This window comes from Oncorhynchus mykiss, chromosome 19 (assembly GCF_013265735.2).
Source record: "Oncorhynchus mykiss isolate Arlee chromosome 19, USDA_OmykA_1.1, whole genome shotgun sequence".
NCBI classification, from domain to species: Eukaryota; Metazoa; Chordata; class Actinopteri; order Salmoniformes; family Salmonidae; genus Oncorhynchus; species Oncorhynchus mykiss.
This window is the reverse complement of record NC_048583.1, coordinates 30,904,205-30,920,487: the sequence shown is the minus strand read 5'-3', so window position 1 is coordinate 30,920,487 and position 16,283 is coordinate 30,904,205. Positions and strand designations below refer to the sequence as shown.

At 41.3% G+C, this 16,283-nt stretch overlaps 1 protein-coding gene across 2 annotated transcripts; it reads right to left on the bottom strand.

Annotated features, from left to right (window-relative positions):
- Nucleotides 1-1,214: 1,214 nt before the first annotated feature.
- Nucleotides 1,215-16,281, bottom strand: ak7b (adenylate kinase 7b). Of its 2 annotated transcripts, XM_021573898.2 has the most exons (18): nucleotides 16,078-16,281; nucleotides 15,649-15,831; nucleotides 15,405-15,513; nucleotides 15,114-15,208; nucleotides 11,957-12,067; nucleotides 11,751-11,834; nucleotides 11,115-11,203; nucleotides 7,097-7,187; nucleotides 6,930-7,007; nucleotides 6,594-6,743; nucleotides 6,216-6,344; nucleotides 5,876-5,978; nucleotides 5,646-5,774; nucleotides 5,365-5,430; nucleotides 4,897-5,094; nucleotides 4,404-4,624; nucleotides 3,651-3,809; nucleotides 1,215-3,267 (listed from the first exon to the last, which is right to left on the bottom strand). In XM_021573898.2, the coding sequence occupies exons 1-18, from the start codon at nucleotides 16,168-16,170 to the stop codon at nucleotides 3,229-3,231; spliced, it is 2,127 nt and encodes a 708-aa protein (XP_021429573.1). In that variant the 5' UTR covers nucleotides 16,171-16,281; the 3' UTR covers nucleotides 1,215-3,228. The 2 variants fall into 2 exon arrangements, with proteins under 2 accessions (XP_021429573.1, XP_021429574.1); XM_021573899.2 differs by lacking the exons at nucleotides 1,215-3,267; nucleotides 3,651-3,809 and adding an exon at nucleotides 4,008-4,335.
- Nucleotides 16,282-16,283: the final 2 nt, after the last annotated feature.

Genomic DNA, 16,283 nt, shown 5'->3' with positions numbered 1-16,283 from the left:
AGACATATCAAAGTAGTAAAGCTGCAGCGCAGGGGAAATCTGCAGCACCGATGGAGAATAGGTCAGAGGGAGTTTGATCATTTCTCCTACACTGACAATTATGGGCAAGCAATTAGACAGGACAGTAGCATACATTACTAATGAGCAATGCTCTAACGAAGACCACCTCAACTCTCCCATCCATCACGGAGAAATAGCCCTGACTTTCCAATAGGAATGAGAGCAACACACAGAAACACACACACAGAGCTCAACAGAGCCTGCTGTTGCAGCGGGGCTCTTGGAGGTGTTCCCCTAGTTTGATGAATTTCCATCCCTGCTGTAAATGTGGCTGCTTCTCCTTCTCTCCTCTTCCCCCCTGTCAACACAATCCCTCTGTCGATCCGTTGTGAGGCCGGGGCGCGGTGGGGGCCGTTCCGCCCCTTGCGGTGTCCTCTAGGCACTCACTGGGCCACCTCTTTCCCCGCCCCGCCTGAACGCACCCCCTCCCTCTGTCAGCGCCTGTCATCTACTTCCGAAAGCTGGCATGGCCCAGCCGGAAGAGGGAGAGTGATTGTCCCGTCGCCCCACCACTTTCCCTCTCTTTTTCCTCCTCCTCCTCCAAATAATTTCCTTGGTACTTATCAGTGGCATGTTAATGAATCTGCCTTGCCATTACAATAGGCAGAAACTAACTTCAGAAGGAGAAAGAAGGAGGAAGCTCTCACTCTGGGCTTGCTATGCTGTCCTCACACACTAATGAGAGAGAGCAGCTTCTTGGCTTTGACAGAGGAGGATGTTTGGAGCAGAAGAGCAGTGCCTCTGCTGTGTGTGTGTGTTGATCATGTAAGGTGAGAGTTTTCACACTTGGGATATAAATGAAAGCTACTGAGGATATTTCAAAGTCAAGCATGTTTTCACAGGGAAGGGGTGTGTGTGTGTGTAGGAAATGCTGGAAATGTTCAGGTGCCACTTATTTAGAGGGTGGCTCATTTATACTCATCTAAAGGACAAAGCACTCAAAATAACTCGAGACGGACACAAATACAAAGCTGAGAATAAGAACAATTAATTAATATAGTTGTGTTTTTGTAATATTTAGCAATTCGATTGTCTTTGCATATTTCCCCATAAAGCAAAGCAAAACAATATTGTCTGTAAGCTTGAAGCTGTCCTCTAGAAATATAATGTTGACAAATTATTATAAAGGTAGGTGACGTCTCTCACAGACTTCGCCTGCCTAGCACCCCCTTTAATCAATGAAAGCATTTTCCAGACCTCCCGACAGTGAGTGGAGCAGACAATAAATATTGGCAGAAAAGAAAAATGTGTCGTCCTCCCGACTCGAGGGGCACATAATGATATTCACAAGGAGACCACCCGCAGAGACGGAAGGCAAACTGTTCCTAAGCAACAAAACACATTTTCTTTCTGAACGCCAATGAGGCAAGGTTTTCTGGGGGAATATCTCCCCACCAAGTTAAGGCCTCGGCTCATGGTGTGTGTGTGTGTGTGTGTGAAAGAGACATTCCTCCATGGCTTAAGCGGCTTTAAGGAACAGTGACCAGCATCACACAGTGGATTCTGTCCACCTGCAGCTCAGCATATTGACCCTGTGATATAGTAAGCTATAACTGCTTAAATTGGGTAATGTGCTGTAATGTGCTGAATTTCTTTATGGTAAAGATGAATGTATCTATTTATGATTAAACATATACATATATATACAAATAAAATACAATGTCTAGTGTATAATTGTTGTTATTAGTAAAGCCAAAAAACTACATTATCACAATTAGCCCATAGCTGAGGCAAGGCTGCCACCTAGTGTTATAATGCTGCCATTCAAAAGCAGTAGAGACTGACCCCTGTTGGATGATATTGGACATGACACCAATCTATTACAAAGGATGCATCTCTATAGTCTTTTGTGGCTTCCCCTTCTCTCCTAGTCTCCTCTCCAACAATTGCATGGATCAGAAAAGCTGAAAAGCAATATGCAACGTGGAGGTGGATGTCAACCACTATTTTCCCCTGTGAAGGTATCAGTTCAGATGACGAAAGGGAGACTAGAAGAAGGTAATGTAGCCTAACTGTCAAGAATCTGTATTACTTTCCCCCCGAATAAAACAATTTCAACAACAAAGACAAGTACATCGTATTTAGTTTGAGGGGAAAATTATGTAAAAGTCAAAGTAAAATGCATATTTTTACCTCAAATCTGTGGTTTGATTTACGCCTACATATCAAAATGGAAAATATAAAAACACAGCTTGAAATTGTGTTGTGTTGTTGTGGCTCGCGCTACAATGTTCTCAAACAAAGTGATTTCCCAGTGTGGTGATTAAGCATGTACAATGAAATAATTTGGTGTTCCAGTACAGCTAATTATGTACACTTAGAGCTGCGAGTGGAAACATGAGAGAGTGACGCAATTAGCTGCCATTTTTAACATTTATCCTTTGAAATCACAAGCCAAATCAAAGTCATTATGACCCGACTGGGTCTACTTTTAAGTTACCAAGCGCACCCAAGTTCATTACGCAAATTAACATGTTAATTAGCTGTTGGCTTCAGTCAGGCTTTTTTTTCTCCAGTTTTCAGGGCTTTTAAGTAATGGTCTGCAGAAAACACAAACAAAGCTGTGTGTCAATAAAACAGGGCAGGGAATGACATAATTTACTAATCGAGTTTATCAAAGTCACAGCATGAAATGGGGGGAGGGACACCTAAAATGTTATGGCTGAAATATGCCTGCAACCAAACTCAAGAAGAGTTTTTATATTGATTATTATATTTAGGGGGGATTCTTATACATTTACCGTATATTGTAGCGGTTTTATATTATTTCCCCAATAACGTGATTACAACACAATTGTAAAAGATGCAATGAAGCCATAATGTTCAACTCCTAACATTTCAACTTAGGGAGTTTACATCAAAAGTAACATTTCAGTTCACACATTTAAAGTGTCTAAATATTACTTTTGATGTAAACTCACTAAGTTGAAATGTTAGGAGTTGAACATCATGGCTTCATTGCATCTTTTACAATTGTGTTGTAATCACGTTATTGGGGAAATAATATAACACAGCTACAATATACTGTAAATGTATAAGAATCCCCCCCCAAAATAAAAACTCTTCTTGTGAGAAAAGGCTTTTACTAAATCACTTTTAAATATGATGTGAATACAATTCTGCATTGTAGAAGATATGAAGTTATAAATCCTGAAGACAAGTCCCATTTCACTCCACTTGGGGGTTGCTCTTGAACAGATATTCTGCCTGAAATACAAAACACAGAATACAACATTTGACTATGTTTTACAAAGTCCCATTCCATAAAAAATATATGTAGTCGCTGTCGGATTAAAACCTTGTAACTATTTTTGAAAACCTCAACTAACCTCAACTATATAGCATAGCTTGATATGGAAGAAATGGCCATATTTCAATACATCACTTTGATGTGAGGATGTCTTGGAAACACTTTACATATTATGTATGAGGATTTGTTCAACAAATAATGCTGTGTATGTGGTTGTTTTCGCTACTAAACACAGTTTAATGCACTACCTAGTTTAATGCACTAACTGTAATTCACTCTGGATAAGACTGTCTGCTAAATTACTGAAATATTTTTAAAAAAATCTGTAATGTGGACTCACCAGGAAATCAACAGGGTCCTGAGGCCTGGTCTTGCAGCACTCGATGAGGCCCTGGGTGAGAGTGGGCATGACGTTCTTCATCAGATAGTTTCTCAGGGGAACAGCCTGGGCCTCCAGGAGATCATGCTCCTGCTTCTTCACCTCCTCCAGACACTTACTCTGGGACACATACAGAAACATTAAAATGCAACTCCACCACTTTGTTACTACCGCCAGCACAATGCCAGTGTCAACATATGTGGAAACGGCTTATTTCTACGTTTTGTAGAAACAAATATGACGCTAAAAAGTGCTACCCGATGACATCATCAAAAGTTGCAACATTTTAAAAACAGTGATTTTCAAACACTATGAGATTCACGGTGATATGGGGAGCAAGAAAATACCCTCCCTTGGACAGAAACGTGTTGCAGGTTTTAAAAATCCCAGTTGATTTGATGTCATAGAGAAGCATTTTTTTTAAAGACCTTTCTTTTTAATCTTTTGAACCACAGATCATAGAAACACGCTGTTTTTACAAATGTAGACACTGGTTTGGTGCTGGAGATGATGAATGTGAGGTTGAAAAGTGGCAGAATTTCCCATTAACATACAGTAAGAGGACTGCTACTAAATGAGAGATGTTCCCATAGGTGTGTTGACAATTTTTTTTGTACCTACCCCTCATTCACTTCCTTCAAGAAAGCTACAGGTAAGAGGAAGAGAGTGGGTAAGTTCTAATCTCCCTTATACCCCCCCTCCCCTTAAACTCACCCACTCCTCCCAGCGGGCTGCCCTCTGCTGGGCCTCCTCTGTCTCCCGCCTCTCTGTGTCAGCCCTCTTCTGGGCCTCCGTTCTCAGCCGGCGGTCTGCACTCCTCCTCTCCTCCTCCTCCAGCTCCTGGCTGGTGGGGCCGTAGTTCTTAGGCTTGCCCACTGACTTGATGATCCTCTCTGTCACCACCAGGTACTCCTGGTCGTCACTGCTGGTGATCTCTGACACCGAAATAACACAAAATTACTAGTTTAGATACACTTGAGTAGGTAGTAGTCAGTAAAATCACACTGTACTGTACCTGAATTCATAGATGAATAGTAGAATATAATTAAATAGAAAAGTACTTTATAGACCCAACAGAAATGGACAATATGGAGATCTACTTATGACATAGTGGTATGCGTGGTACTAGTACAAGTGGTATGCCAGTGGTTCATTTCTATGGGTACACCGTCAAACTGTTCAAAAAGTTAGTTCCCTCAGTATTTACCAATGTGCTCCGGGTGAATATCTAGCTCTTCAAAGTAGTTGAGGACGGTCTCGTCCTCCACGTTGCTCTCCCGGAACCTGGCGAGGCGGCGCAGGAACTGCTCCTGGGAATAGGACGTTCCCTCCACCAGGCTCTCCGGGAGGTTCAGGACACGGTTCTTCAGGAACGCATCGGAGGAGTCCAGGGAGAACACAAACTCTAGAACCGAGAGTACACAACATAAGAAAACCACTATAATCTCCAGTGGGGAGACGCAATCTCTAACGCAATATGTTGGTACTGGGGTTTTCCGAGATGAGAAAAGCACTGAAGATAAAGTGTTCTGAAAGATCTCAAAAGACAGGGTCAGCTCTGTAACTACTATGAAATAATGATGACCACTGTGTCTAGGACTACTTGGCTTGGTATTCACGTTCATCGTGTAATGAACAAAAAGGCAAACATATGTGTTTTCCAGCTTGGACTGACCTGGAATTATCTTCTTGTTGAATGGAGGGATCTTTGACCTCATATCCTCTGGCTCATCATCATCAGCTAAACAAAAAATACAGATTTTGATAAGTGAGCTGAAACTATAAATATGTGTCCCAAATATCACCCTATTCCCTATATAGTGCACTACTTTTGACTAGGGCCCATAGGGAATACGTTTCTTGGTCAAAATTAGTGCACTATATAGGAAATAAGGTGCTATTGGGCCGCCGCCATTGTAAGATACTTCCAGTAGTGAGGATACATCGCTGTCTCACCATAGAACAGGTCCTTGGCCTGTTCATATGTCTTGGGAAAGCTGTCCAGGACAAAACCCTGGTTCCTGCACAGCTTTGACTTCAGCTTGTCTCTCATGATCCTGATCACATACTGGTCATCCAGTCGACCTTGGAGAATAGAACAGACAGAGAAAGCATGTATTGCAATGACTATATCATCTTGTTTTAGAAAAGGAATATGGTCAACAACAAATTGCATCATTCTGTACCTCCATTTTGATCCATGTTCTCCTTCAAAGTCTCCAGGAGTTCTGATGAGGTGGCAGAATCCTCTGCCTCAGTCTCTCCGTCCTCCATCCTAACGATAGACTCCTGGAATGAAGGAGAGTTAGCCTCTGCAGCATGGATCTCATTTAAAAGGCACACATTGGTATGGTGCACCTGGATCGTTAGGCTGCCTACCAAATGGCACCTTATTCCCTTTATAGTGCACTATTTTTGACCAGAGGCCTATGGGCTCTGGCCCAAAGTAGTACACACCATAGGGAACAGAGTACCATTTGGGATATAGCCCTGGTTTGTTAGTCTGTCTGCTGGATGGAAACTGACCAGGTGTGCAAGGGTCTCAGTGATAGTTTCCTTGAGTCTGATGTGGTGCAGTTTGTAGTGTTTACAGATCCTCTCTGCTACTGTGCTCTTTCCCACCGCTGGAGGGCCCATGATACACACTCGGATGGGCTAGGGAAAAGACCACATTTACTATACCAAGAGTCATTTACAGTACGTACCACATAACTTATTCAGTCAAACGCAATGTGGTTTTACATGAAATCATTTCAGCAATTCACACTCGGAATTTAGTCTGATCTAGTTGAAATATACACACCGTCATGCAACAATATACACCCGTTCAATACAAGAGTGTCTTTGTTCAATCTTAAATGATAGTATGGGCTGCTAGCCTGCTACGGCTGCTGTCTAACTTACCAGCAGGCCCCTGGTTTGCTTGTATTCCTCCACAACACGGTCAATGTTGTCTATGAGACCAGACTCACACACCCAGTGGATGTTGAAGCTCTCTTTCAGGTAGACAGCCTCAATCCGAAGGTTGACAAACAGAGCATCAATGTCCATTTGCTGAGGAACAATAAAAAGAAAAAAAAAAGACCAGATTTAATTTGCTTCTTGAATAAATATAAATGATGAACAGTAGAGCATGGTAATAAAACTGCCATCTAAACCTTGTATTTAGCTTAGATTCTATGTGAAGCATATTGTAATGTCTGAATTATGAATAAAGTTTGATTTGATCTTTGTACGTACTCTCAAATCCCGAGTGAGAAAAGCATCCTCTTTTGGCACTCTCTTGGTCTTTCCTGGCCCCACCACATCGGCTATTGTCTGGTGATGAAAAAATAAGAATTAAAATAATCCTTAAAGCACTTTTTTGAGATAATTGAACCTAGAGAGTCGAATTCCCAATGAACTACCTTTACAATGTCATCGATAGTGGTCTTGGAATCATCCACAGCGACTAAGTAATGTGGTTTTGGCTTGTGGTCAATTACATTCTGGATCACACTTTAGGAGAGAAAAAAAGTGTCTGATTAATAGATTGTGCCTAGTGAAAGTCTACACATCCCTTGCACAGACAGTCTTCACATTCTGCTGCCTTAAAATTACATCTAAAAAGGGATTAGATTGGATTCTCCACATTTTCCAAGTGAAAGAAAGTTATAGAACAGAAGAAAGTTAGTGCAACATATGTCCATTGTTTTTGTCAGAATTGCTTAAGCTCTGTAAATTTGGTTGAGAATAATTGACGGGCAGCAATATTCAAACCTTGTCTCTGATTTGCAACCCAGGAACACTCAACACCTCTAGGAAAGCCATTCTGGTGTGTCTTTGGCATGAAAATGTATGTAATTGTCTTGCGGAAAAATAAAACTATATCCCAGGGATAAGTTTTCAGAAGACCAAAGTGGGTTTTCCTTTAACTTTTTACCTGGGCGTTTGCTCCTTTCACATGTATTTTGAACCTGACCAACACCCCAATCCCTGCCGATAACAAGCATACTCATAACATGATGCTGCGACCACAATACTTGAAAATACCGAGGGTTTCACTCTGTGTTGTGTTCTATTGGATTTGACCCAAACCTGTAGTTTTTAATTCAGGCCAAAAAGTGAATGTCTTTGCCTTGTTGTTTTGCAGTATTACTTAACTGCCTTGTTGCGGTTAAGAATGGATGATTTGGAGGGGATTTTTTTGGAACACAGGCTTCCTTCTTTTCAGTAATGTGGAGTGAATGCAATGTTGTTGATCCCTTTGTATTTTCAAGTATTGTCGTGGCAGCATTAGGGCTGTGGTGGTCATGAAGTTTTGTCAGCCGGTGATTGTCATGCAAATAACTGCCGGTCTCACGGTAATTGATTGTTAATTAACATTAACACATTTAGCGTCTCCTGGCTTCCACGCATAGCATACAAGCCACTGATGCAGACATCTACATTTAAAGAAGTCTGATAAATCAATTTAATATAGCCTATACCATCACAATAAATCCATTATTTATTTTAGACAGGTCTAAAGAAACATGATATGAAGAAAATGTAGTCTATTTCAGAAGAACAGAATAGCATACTCTGAGTTGTCCTTATGTTAGGTCCTGATCTGGCTATGCCAAATTGGCTACACTAGGTCATTTAGCAGACAAGATTTGCTCAGAATTCCGTGGCATTATTTGATTGTATGAAGAATACAATTGATCATAGTTGAGAATAAAATAGAAAGGATATTTTTCCAAACAATTTGAGGGAGTGCCTACATGCAGCTATTTTGTGTTGAGTGGTTAACAAAGAAACAGGTCCTCCTATATGCTTAATTTAGTTATTTATGCAACTGTATTCTGATACAAACATTGGGCTATATGTTCTGATTTTTAATACATTCTACGGCTGCATTATGCGACTCTAATGATGATTTGAAAAAAGTTGCATGAAAGGCATGAGCTCTGCTTTGTTTATTGCATAGGCTGCACACACTTCATCAGTATATCATTTACAATTTGACAAGGACTTGATAATGCCTTAAATTTTCCGGTGGTATCCTCTTTGTGTGGCTGTAATGCCCCCTAAAAAAATCTATGCCCTTTGTGGACATTGTGCCCTTGGGCTGAATATAATAATTATAATTCCCTTCTTCCGGCTGCATGCTCCGATGCATCTCTCACTCACATGGCTCTCTCAGTTATCTCAATTCTTATTAGCCAATGCCCGTCACATGATCGGGTGTTTCTCACAGGCTACAAGTGAAGACAAACACATCGGGGATGCAACTGCACGTCCTTATTGAATTCCGAGGCACATATTGAAGATGTTGGAAGAACTGTCTACATTTACTTTTCGTCAGCCAACAAGAAGAGTAGGCTTAACGAACAGCAAAAGCACTAGCCTATGTCAATCTGCTATCCCCCATAATACAAAAGTTTACCTTGGAATAAATATTCCATACATAGTCTGGGACAGTTGTGGGATTCGATAAGACTCCAAATTAATACAACCACTAGCTTCAAAAAAACTTTTAAAAGTTTAGCTTAAAATGCTGACAAACTATTTGGCTAATTCTTCACATTATAAGCGCAGCAATGCGACACGGCAGTAGGCTATAAGTGCAAATGTTCCAAAATGCAATCAATTAGCGGGAAAACATATATTCTCAAAAGTGATCGCAAATGCGTTATGCATGTAATGCTTTTATTATAAAGGTGCATTTGTATTGTGAAAAGTATGCCAGTTAGGCTCTACACCCCTTCTAAAGTGGATTAATTTTCTTAATTTTGAAAGTTATTAGGCCACTTTAGTTGTGATACAAACCCTATCAAAATATATAGGCCTATGGGCTAGGCAACATGAGGTGTGTGACTGATTTGAAAAAAGGCACAAAAAAAGGCATGCACTGGTTCCTGCCTTACTGCACACAAGCTGGGCATCATTCACAAGATATAGGCTAATATTGTCACCCATCAGACTATTCTTGATTTCATCTAGTCTTTACATATACTAAATAATATATGTGAGAATTGGTTTTGATTTGGAATGGACCATTATCACGCACCTGTCTCAAAACAGGAGCAATGGGAAAACAAATACACGTCATCTATGCACTTAAAATATTGAATGGAGGACGCTTTTCCCCCGTGGTTCCTTTTCATGCCTGTTGTAAAGAGAAGCAACGTGCTTAATATTAGGAAAGTTGAGAAATATAGTAGGCTTAAACTATAGAAAGCTGATGGCCATCAAAACTCTGCATAGTCTATAGAAAAGTTGCCCAACATGACATTATATTTGCATTGATGTAAAAAGTGATTAGAGGGACAATAGAGTGTTGAGTACCAGGCTGTTAGAAAGTTTGGTTGGTTACTAATGACCATCCGCAGCATCAGAGCTCGGAGAGGCCTAATTACTGTGAATAAACAGTCACGTGGAATTTGACTGCCGTTATGACTCGTGACCGCCGGTGTGGCGGTAATACGGTCACCATAACAGCCTTAGGCAGCATCATGTTACAGGTATGCTTGTCACTGTCAGGGACTGGGGAGTTTGTTAGGATCAAAATAAATATAAAAGGAGCGAAGCCCAGGTAAAAAGTTAGCAAAAAACCCGCCTCAGTCTCCTGAAAACCCCGAGACAATTTCACAAATTTTAATGCCAAAGACACACCGGAATGCCTTTCCAAGAGTTGTTGAGTGCTCCTGAATAGTCCAGTCTCCATCCTGACTTAAATCTGCTTAAAAAAAATCAGAGACAAGGTTTGAATATTGCTGTCCATCAATGATTCCCAACCAAGTATACTGTGCTTGAGCAATTTTGACAAAAACAATGTATGTTGCCCTAAGAGTTGTTGGTTGTATGTATGTTGCCCTAAGGTTGGTAGAATCTTATAAAACATATATTTTTTTTTTTACAGCTGTAATGACTGACAAAGGTGCTTCCGCCAAGTATTAACTCTGGGGTGTGAAGACATACGCAATCAATACATTCAAATTTCTGTATTTCTTAGTCATTTGGGAAATGTTATATAATTTTTCTTTCACTTTGAAAATGTGGAGTAGGTTGTATTAATCAATTTATTTTATTAAACTAGGCAAGTCAGTTAAGAACAAATTCTTATTTACAATAACGGCCAAACTCGGCCAAACACGGACGACACTGGGCAAAACTCAGACGACACTGGGACAATTGTGCGCCGCCCTATAGGACTCCCAATCACAGCCGGATGTGATACAGCCTGGAATCGAACCAGGGAGTGTGGTGACGCCTCTTGCACTGAGATGCAGTGTCTTAGACCATATAAATCAATAGAGGGAGACACCTAATAGAATCCCTTTTGAGATTTAATTTAATTAAAGCAGCAAAATGTGAAGACCATGCAAGGGGTGTGTAGGCTTTCACTAGTGACTGTACATAACAGAGCTTGTTTTGAAGGAAAATAAGAATAGGACTCACCCTGCAAGGTCATTGATGTGAATAGTAGGAATGACATTGGTGCCTTCTCCAAAGATAGGGACTTTGGGCAAGTCTCCCAACCAAGATGTCTAATGAAAAAGGAACCACACAAGACAACTTACATTCAATGATCCCTTATACAAATATACACCGAGTATACCAAATATGAGGAATACCCTCTCCCTTTTTCCCTCATAACAGGGATGCTGGCCCATGTTGACTCCAATGCTTCCCCCAGTTGTGTCAAGTTGGCTGGGTGTCCTTTGGGTGGTGGGCCAATCTTGATACACCAGAGGAAACTGTTGAGCGTGAAAAACCCAGCAGCGTTGCAGTTCTTGACATAAACCAGTGCACCTGGCACCTACTACCATACCCCGTTCAATGGCACTTAAATCTTTTGTCTTGCCCATTCATCCACCGAAGGGCACACATACACAATCCATGTCTCAAGTGTCTCAATGCTTAAAAATATATTTTTTAACCCGTCTCCTCCCCTTTTTCTACACTGATTGAGGTGGATTTAACAAGTGACATCAATAAGAGATCATAGCTTTCACCAGTTTTTGTCATGGAAAGAGCAGGTGTTCTTAATGTTTTGTATACTCAGTGTAGGTAACAATAATCAATGTTATCTACCTTGAAGAAGAAGTGGAAGACTTGCTCTCCCATTCCATACTGAACTCCTGAGGCCACTACGTATGTGGAGAGCAATGAACTTTTCTATAGCGAAAGAAAAACATTGGAATGAGCAGGTTGAAAATAATGTCATGTGTTGGCACTGAACAGTAATGCCTACACAATTTTAAAAACACCATAAACTGACAAAGGATATGCAGTTTAACCGTTTTTCCCATTTTGACCACAAGTTTTTCAACGTTGATATGCTCTTTGAAGTTGGGATGGGCTCTTCTTCTCCTGTAGTCTTCCTCAGTGAATGGAATCTCAGGGTCATCCTGAAAATGTAACAGCAAACATCATACATTCAAAAAAACTTCCAGTGAACAAGTCTGGGTTGAAACAGTTAAAGCTATTGATTACAAGTGATACAATACTTTGTAAACACACGTGGATCAGTTTAGATCATGTAGCGAGTTCGGGGTGGCTCTAACCGGGATTCGAACACAGGTCCAGCGACTGTCAACCCAACACCATAGCCGTTACGCTAAGAGATCGGAAACCTCTTGACAAGGTCGCTAGGTGTTAGCTAAAGAGACTGGTACCCAGGCTAGCCAACATTCAACTCCTTGCCACTCCTCATTTCCAAAGAGACTGGCCTTTCAGCAATCTCAACGTTCAATATGCAGCCAGATTTACGGCGCAGTTGCTGATTGGTAGTTGGAAACAACATTCATATTTTCCATGACAACGTTCTGGAACGTGCATGGAGTGCGCACAAAGAGGAAGACACAAAAATCACATTTGTCCTTTCCTAAAAACATATTAAAAACCTAGGCTCACCTTCAAATCTTGGCTGTAGTCCATCAGAAAGTAGGCCTAGGCTACATTATAGCATAATGCTAAAATAATATTGCCTATCAAATGAATTGACAAGGAAAGTTTGAAGGGGGAGAGAGACAACTATAGTATTACCAGAGACATTGGTTATGTAATTATTATCCACGTATGTGACTTACTCCAGAGGAAGATTAGCATCGGATTCATTTTTCAAAACTGCCCCACGTAATTCTTCATTTTTTTCATTAATTTGAGTCTGACGGAAGCCTGGAGGTTTTTATTCTAGGCGTGAAGACATTTCAACATTATGTCTCGACGATAAAAGGCTACAATGATCACTCGTGCTTGGCTGCCAAATGTATAGGTGTCCCCATAGGTCAAATATTAAAATTGAGGAAATGTGATAGAAATTATTTTAGTGATCTACGTTAGACGTCCGTCCCAATGAAAAGGCTCCCCATCCTGCTGATGTGAGCTGATGGACAGTGCACTTGCACTTGATATGCGTATCTGGATGAGAAAGTAAACTTGCCATTCGCAAAAATCAGCTCACTGGGGAATGGGGATTCCCTGCTTTGCGATCTGTTGCCTACGTCAACAACCCAACAGCCAGGGTTTCATTAAATAAGCCTAGGCACAATACTTTTTTATTGCACATTTAATTCATGCGATGCTCAACGTCTATTCATTGGCACAAAGCGTGTGTCAGGGCTTGCATAGCACAGGAGGGGGTGCCTAAATTCACTGTAGTAGGATTTGGTTAGGCCTAATATATAGGCTAGCATACGAATGGTGGATTAATAGCCCAGCCTATGAATTAAGTTATATTTTACACATCTCTGTCATGCCTGTTCTCCTTCTTGTGCAAATCAAATCAAACTTAATTTGTCACATGCGCCGAATACAAGTGTAGACCTTACTTACAAGGCCTTAACCAACAGTGCAGTTCAAGAAGAGTTAAAAAAATATTTACCAAACAAACGAAAGCAAAAAAAGTAACACAATAACATAAGAATAACGAGGCTATATACAAGGAATAACGAGGCTATATACATATTAGAGGTAATTTGTAATGTAGGTAGGGGTGCATAGATAATGCATAGATAATAAATAGCGAGTAGCAGCAGTGTACAAAACAAATGGGGGGGGGGGAACCAATGTAATATTCCGGTGGCCATTTCATTAATTGTTCTGCAGTCTTATAGCTTGGGGGTAGAAGCTGTTAAGGAGCCTTTTGGTCCTTGACTTGGCGCTCCGGTACCGCTTGCTGTGTGGTAACAGAGAAAACAGTCTATGACTTGGGTGACTGGAGTTTCTGACAATTTTATGGGCTTTCCTCTGACTCCGCCTATTATATAGGTCCTGGATTGCAGGAAGCTTGGCCTCAGTGGTATACTGGGCCGTACGCACTACCCTCTGTAGCGCCTTACGGCCAGATGCCGAGCAGTTGCAATACCAGGCGGTGATGCAACCGGTCAGGATGCTCTTGATGGTGCAGCTGTAGAACTTTCTGTCTCCTGAGGGGGAAAGGTTTTATTGTGCCCTCTTCACGACTGTCTTGATGTGTTTGGACCATGATAGATCGTTGGTGATGTGGACACACTTTCGCTCCGCTCCACTACAGCCCCGTCAATGTTAATGGGGGCCTGTTCGGCCTCCCTTTTCCTGTAGTCCACGATCAGCTCCTTTGTCTTGCTCACATTGAGGGAGAGGTTGTTGTCCTGGCACCACACTGCCAGTTCTCTGACCTCCAGATAGGCTGTCTCATCCTTGTCATCCTCATCCACTGTTGTGTTGTCAACAAACTTAATGATGGTGCTGGAGTCATGTTTGGCCACGCAGTCTTGGGTGAACAGGAAGTACAGGAGGGGACTAAGTACACACCCCTGAGGGGCCCAAGGGTTGAGGATCAGCGTGGCAGACGTATTGTTGCCTACATCTCCGCTGGCATCTCCACTGGCCTCTCTTTCTTCCATCCTCTGTATTCCTCTTATAGCTCTTGAACCAGTAGCCTAGCCCAATGCATGTCCCAAACATAGCAATGTACAGTAGTTTGGTTATTAAGTTAAGTTAATAAGTTTTGAGCAATATTTTATTATTGAGGAAAGAAGCACCTTGCTCTTGCTTGCTGGATATAAAATAGGCTCAGTATTCACAATGAACTGCTGGGAAATCCTCTGCTTTCCCCGCATCTTGTGTTTATGTTTACAATGAAATGCCCAATGCTAGAATGTTTCCAATCAAATCTATGATTTAAGTAAGAACTTTTTCCTATTTTATTTCCTGTTTAATTTTCATTAACATTGACATTGAATGATAGCTGTGAGGGTTATTGAATCAGAATCAAATCCTCTGATTTCCTCAAGCTCATTAATGATAGAATGTTAATATTTGAAGATTGCCAAAAGGACAGTCTCTTTGGCAATGACAAGGAGTGACAAGGAGTGGCAAGGAGTGGAATGTTAGCTAAAGAGACTGGTACTTAGGCTAGGTGTTGGCATAAGGTCGCTAGAGTAAAGTGGAAGTGAATCCTGGCCCACTCACCGCATCGACAGGCTTGCTGAGAGCCCAGGTCATTACAGTTGATATGAGGATGAACATCTTTGGCTGACTGAACCTGGCCATCTCAGCATGAAGGGCTGGTGAAAGAACAGTGAACTGTGAAGTAGGCATTGATTTCTAGGGTCATGGAATGCAAACATTTAAATTGAATCAATGGTGTGTTATGCAATGTGTTATAATTCCAAACCAACACAGAGAGATAGTGTTGTAGTGGTGTGTGTGTGTGTTTGTATTAATAATCAATGAGTCAATGAGAGACAAACAGTAGCCTACCTGAGATTGCCCAAGAGGCCTCGTCCATCTGGTCAGCATCCTCAGTGATGTTGTAAATTATGATATCACACTCCATCAGGCGCTCCAGGAGTTCTTCCCTTTTCAGTTGCTGAAATCATTCAAACACATAGCATAGGACTTGTTTAGGTAACACTTAACGTTTGTTTCCTTCTTTGATGATAAGATGCAGACAGAGCATGTGGAAATGAAATTTTGCTACACATGTTAGGCTAATGTTACTCACAAAATATTCATCCAACACATAACTTGGTCTTCTTTCGTTTTTGTTTGCAATAGTTCCGACAATTTGAAAGGTTCCGTCTTTGACTTTTGGATGGTCATCTTTGGATAGCCTCTCTTCCCCTTCCTCCACCTCTGGCTCGTCAGTTTCCACCAGGGACGCCCCCACTACACAGGCAGACAAGAACTGCACAGAGCATAGAGAGAGACATTTTAAGCAGGTATGGTTCTGGTCAAGCCAGTCTAACCCATTGGTGTAGCAACTTTCTTTTAGATAGCTACGCATACAACCCGACACATATTTGATTGGATAGCAACGGTGAAGCACACAGCTAGGCTAACGTTAGCTGGCTGGCAATGGCTGAGACACGGTTTAGTTCCGAGTCGCAGCTTCATTTTTATTTAGACAAATGTTAGTTTCAGAAAGCCCAACCTTTGCGATACATTTCGAGGCATAGGAGTCAACGTTGTTGATAAAAATACGCTTGGTGTGATGAATAATCTTCTCAACTTCTTCCTCAGCCATCCTGCGCTCAGATGTTGACTGGGCGTCTCTCCCGTTACTTAGCAACAACCGATCAAGGTGTATCGTTTGCCCAATGTTTGACAAACGTAACAAATATGCACAAAAAAAAGTCA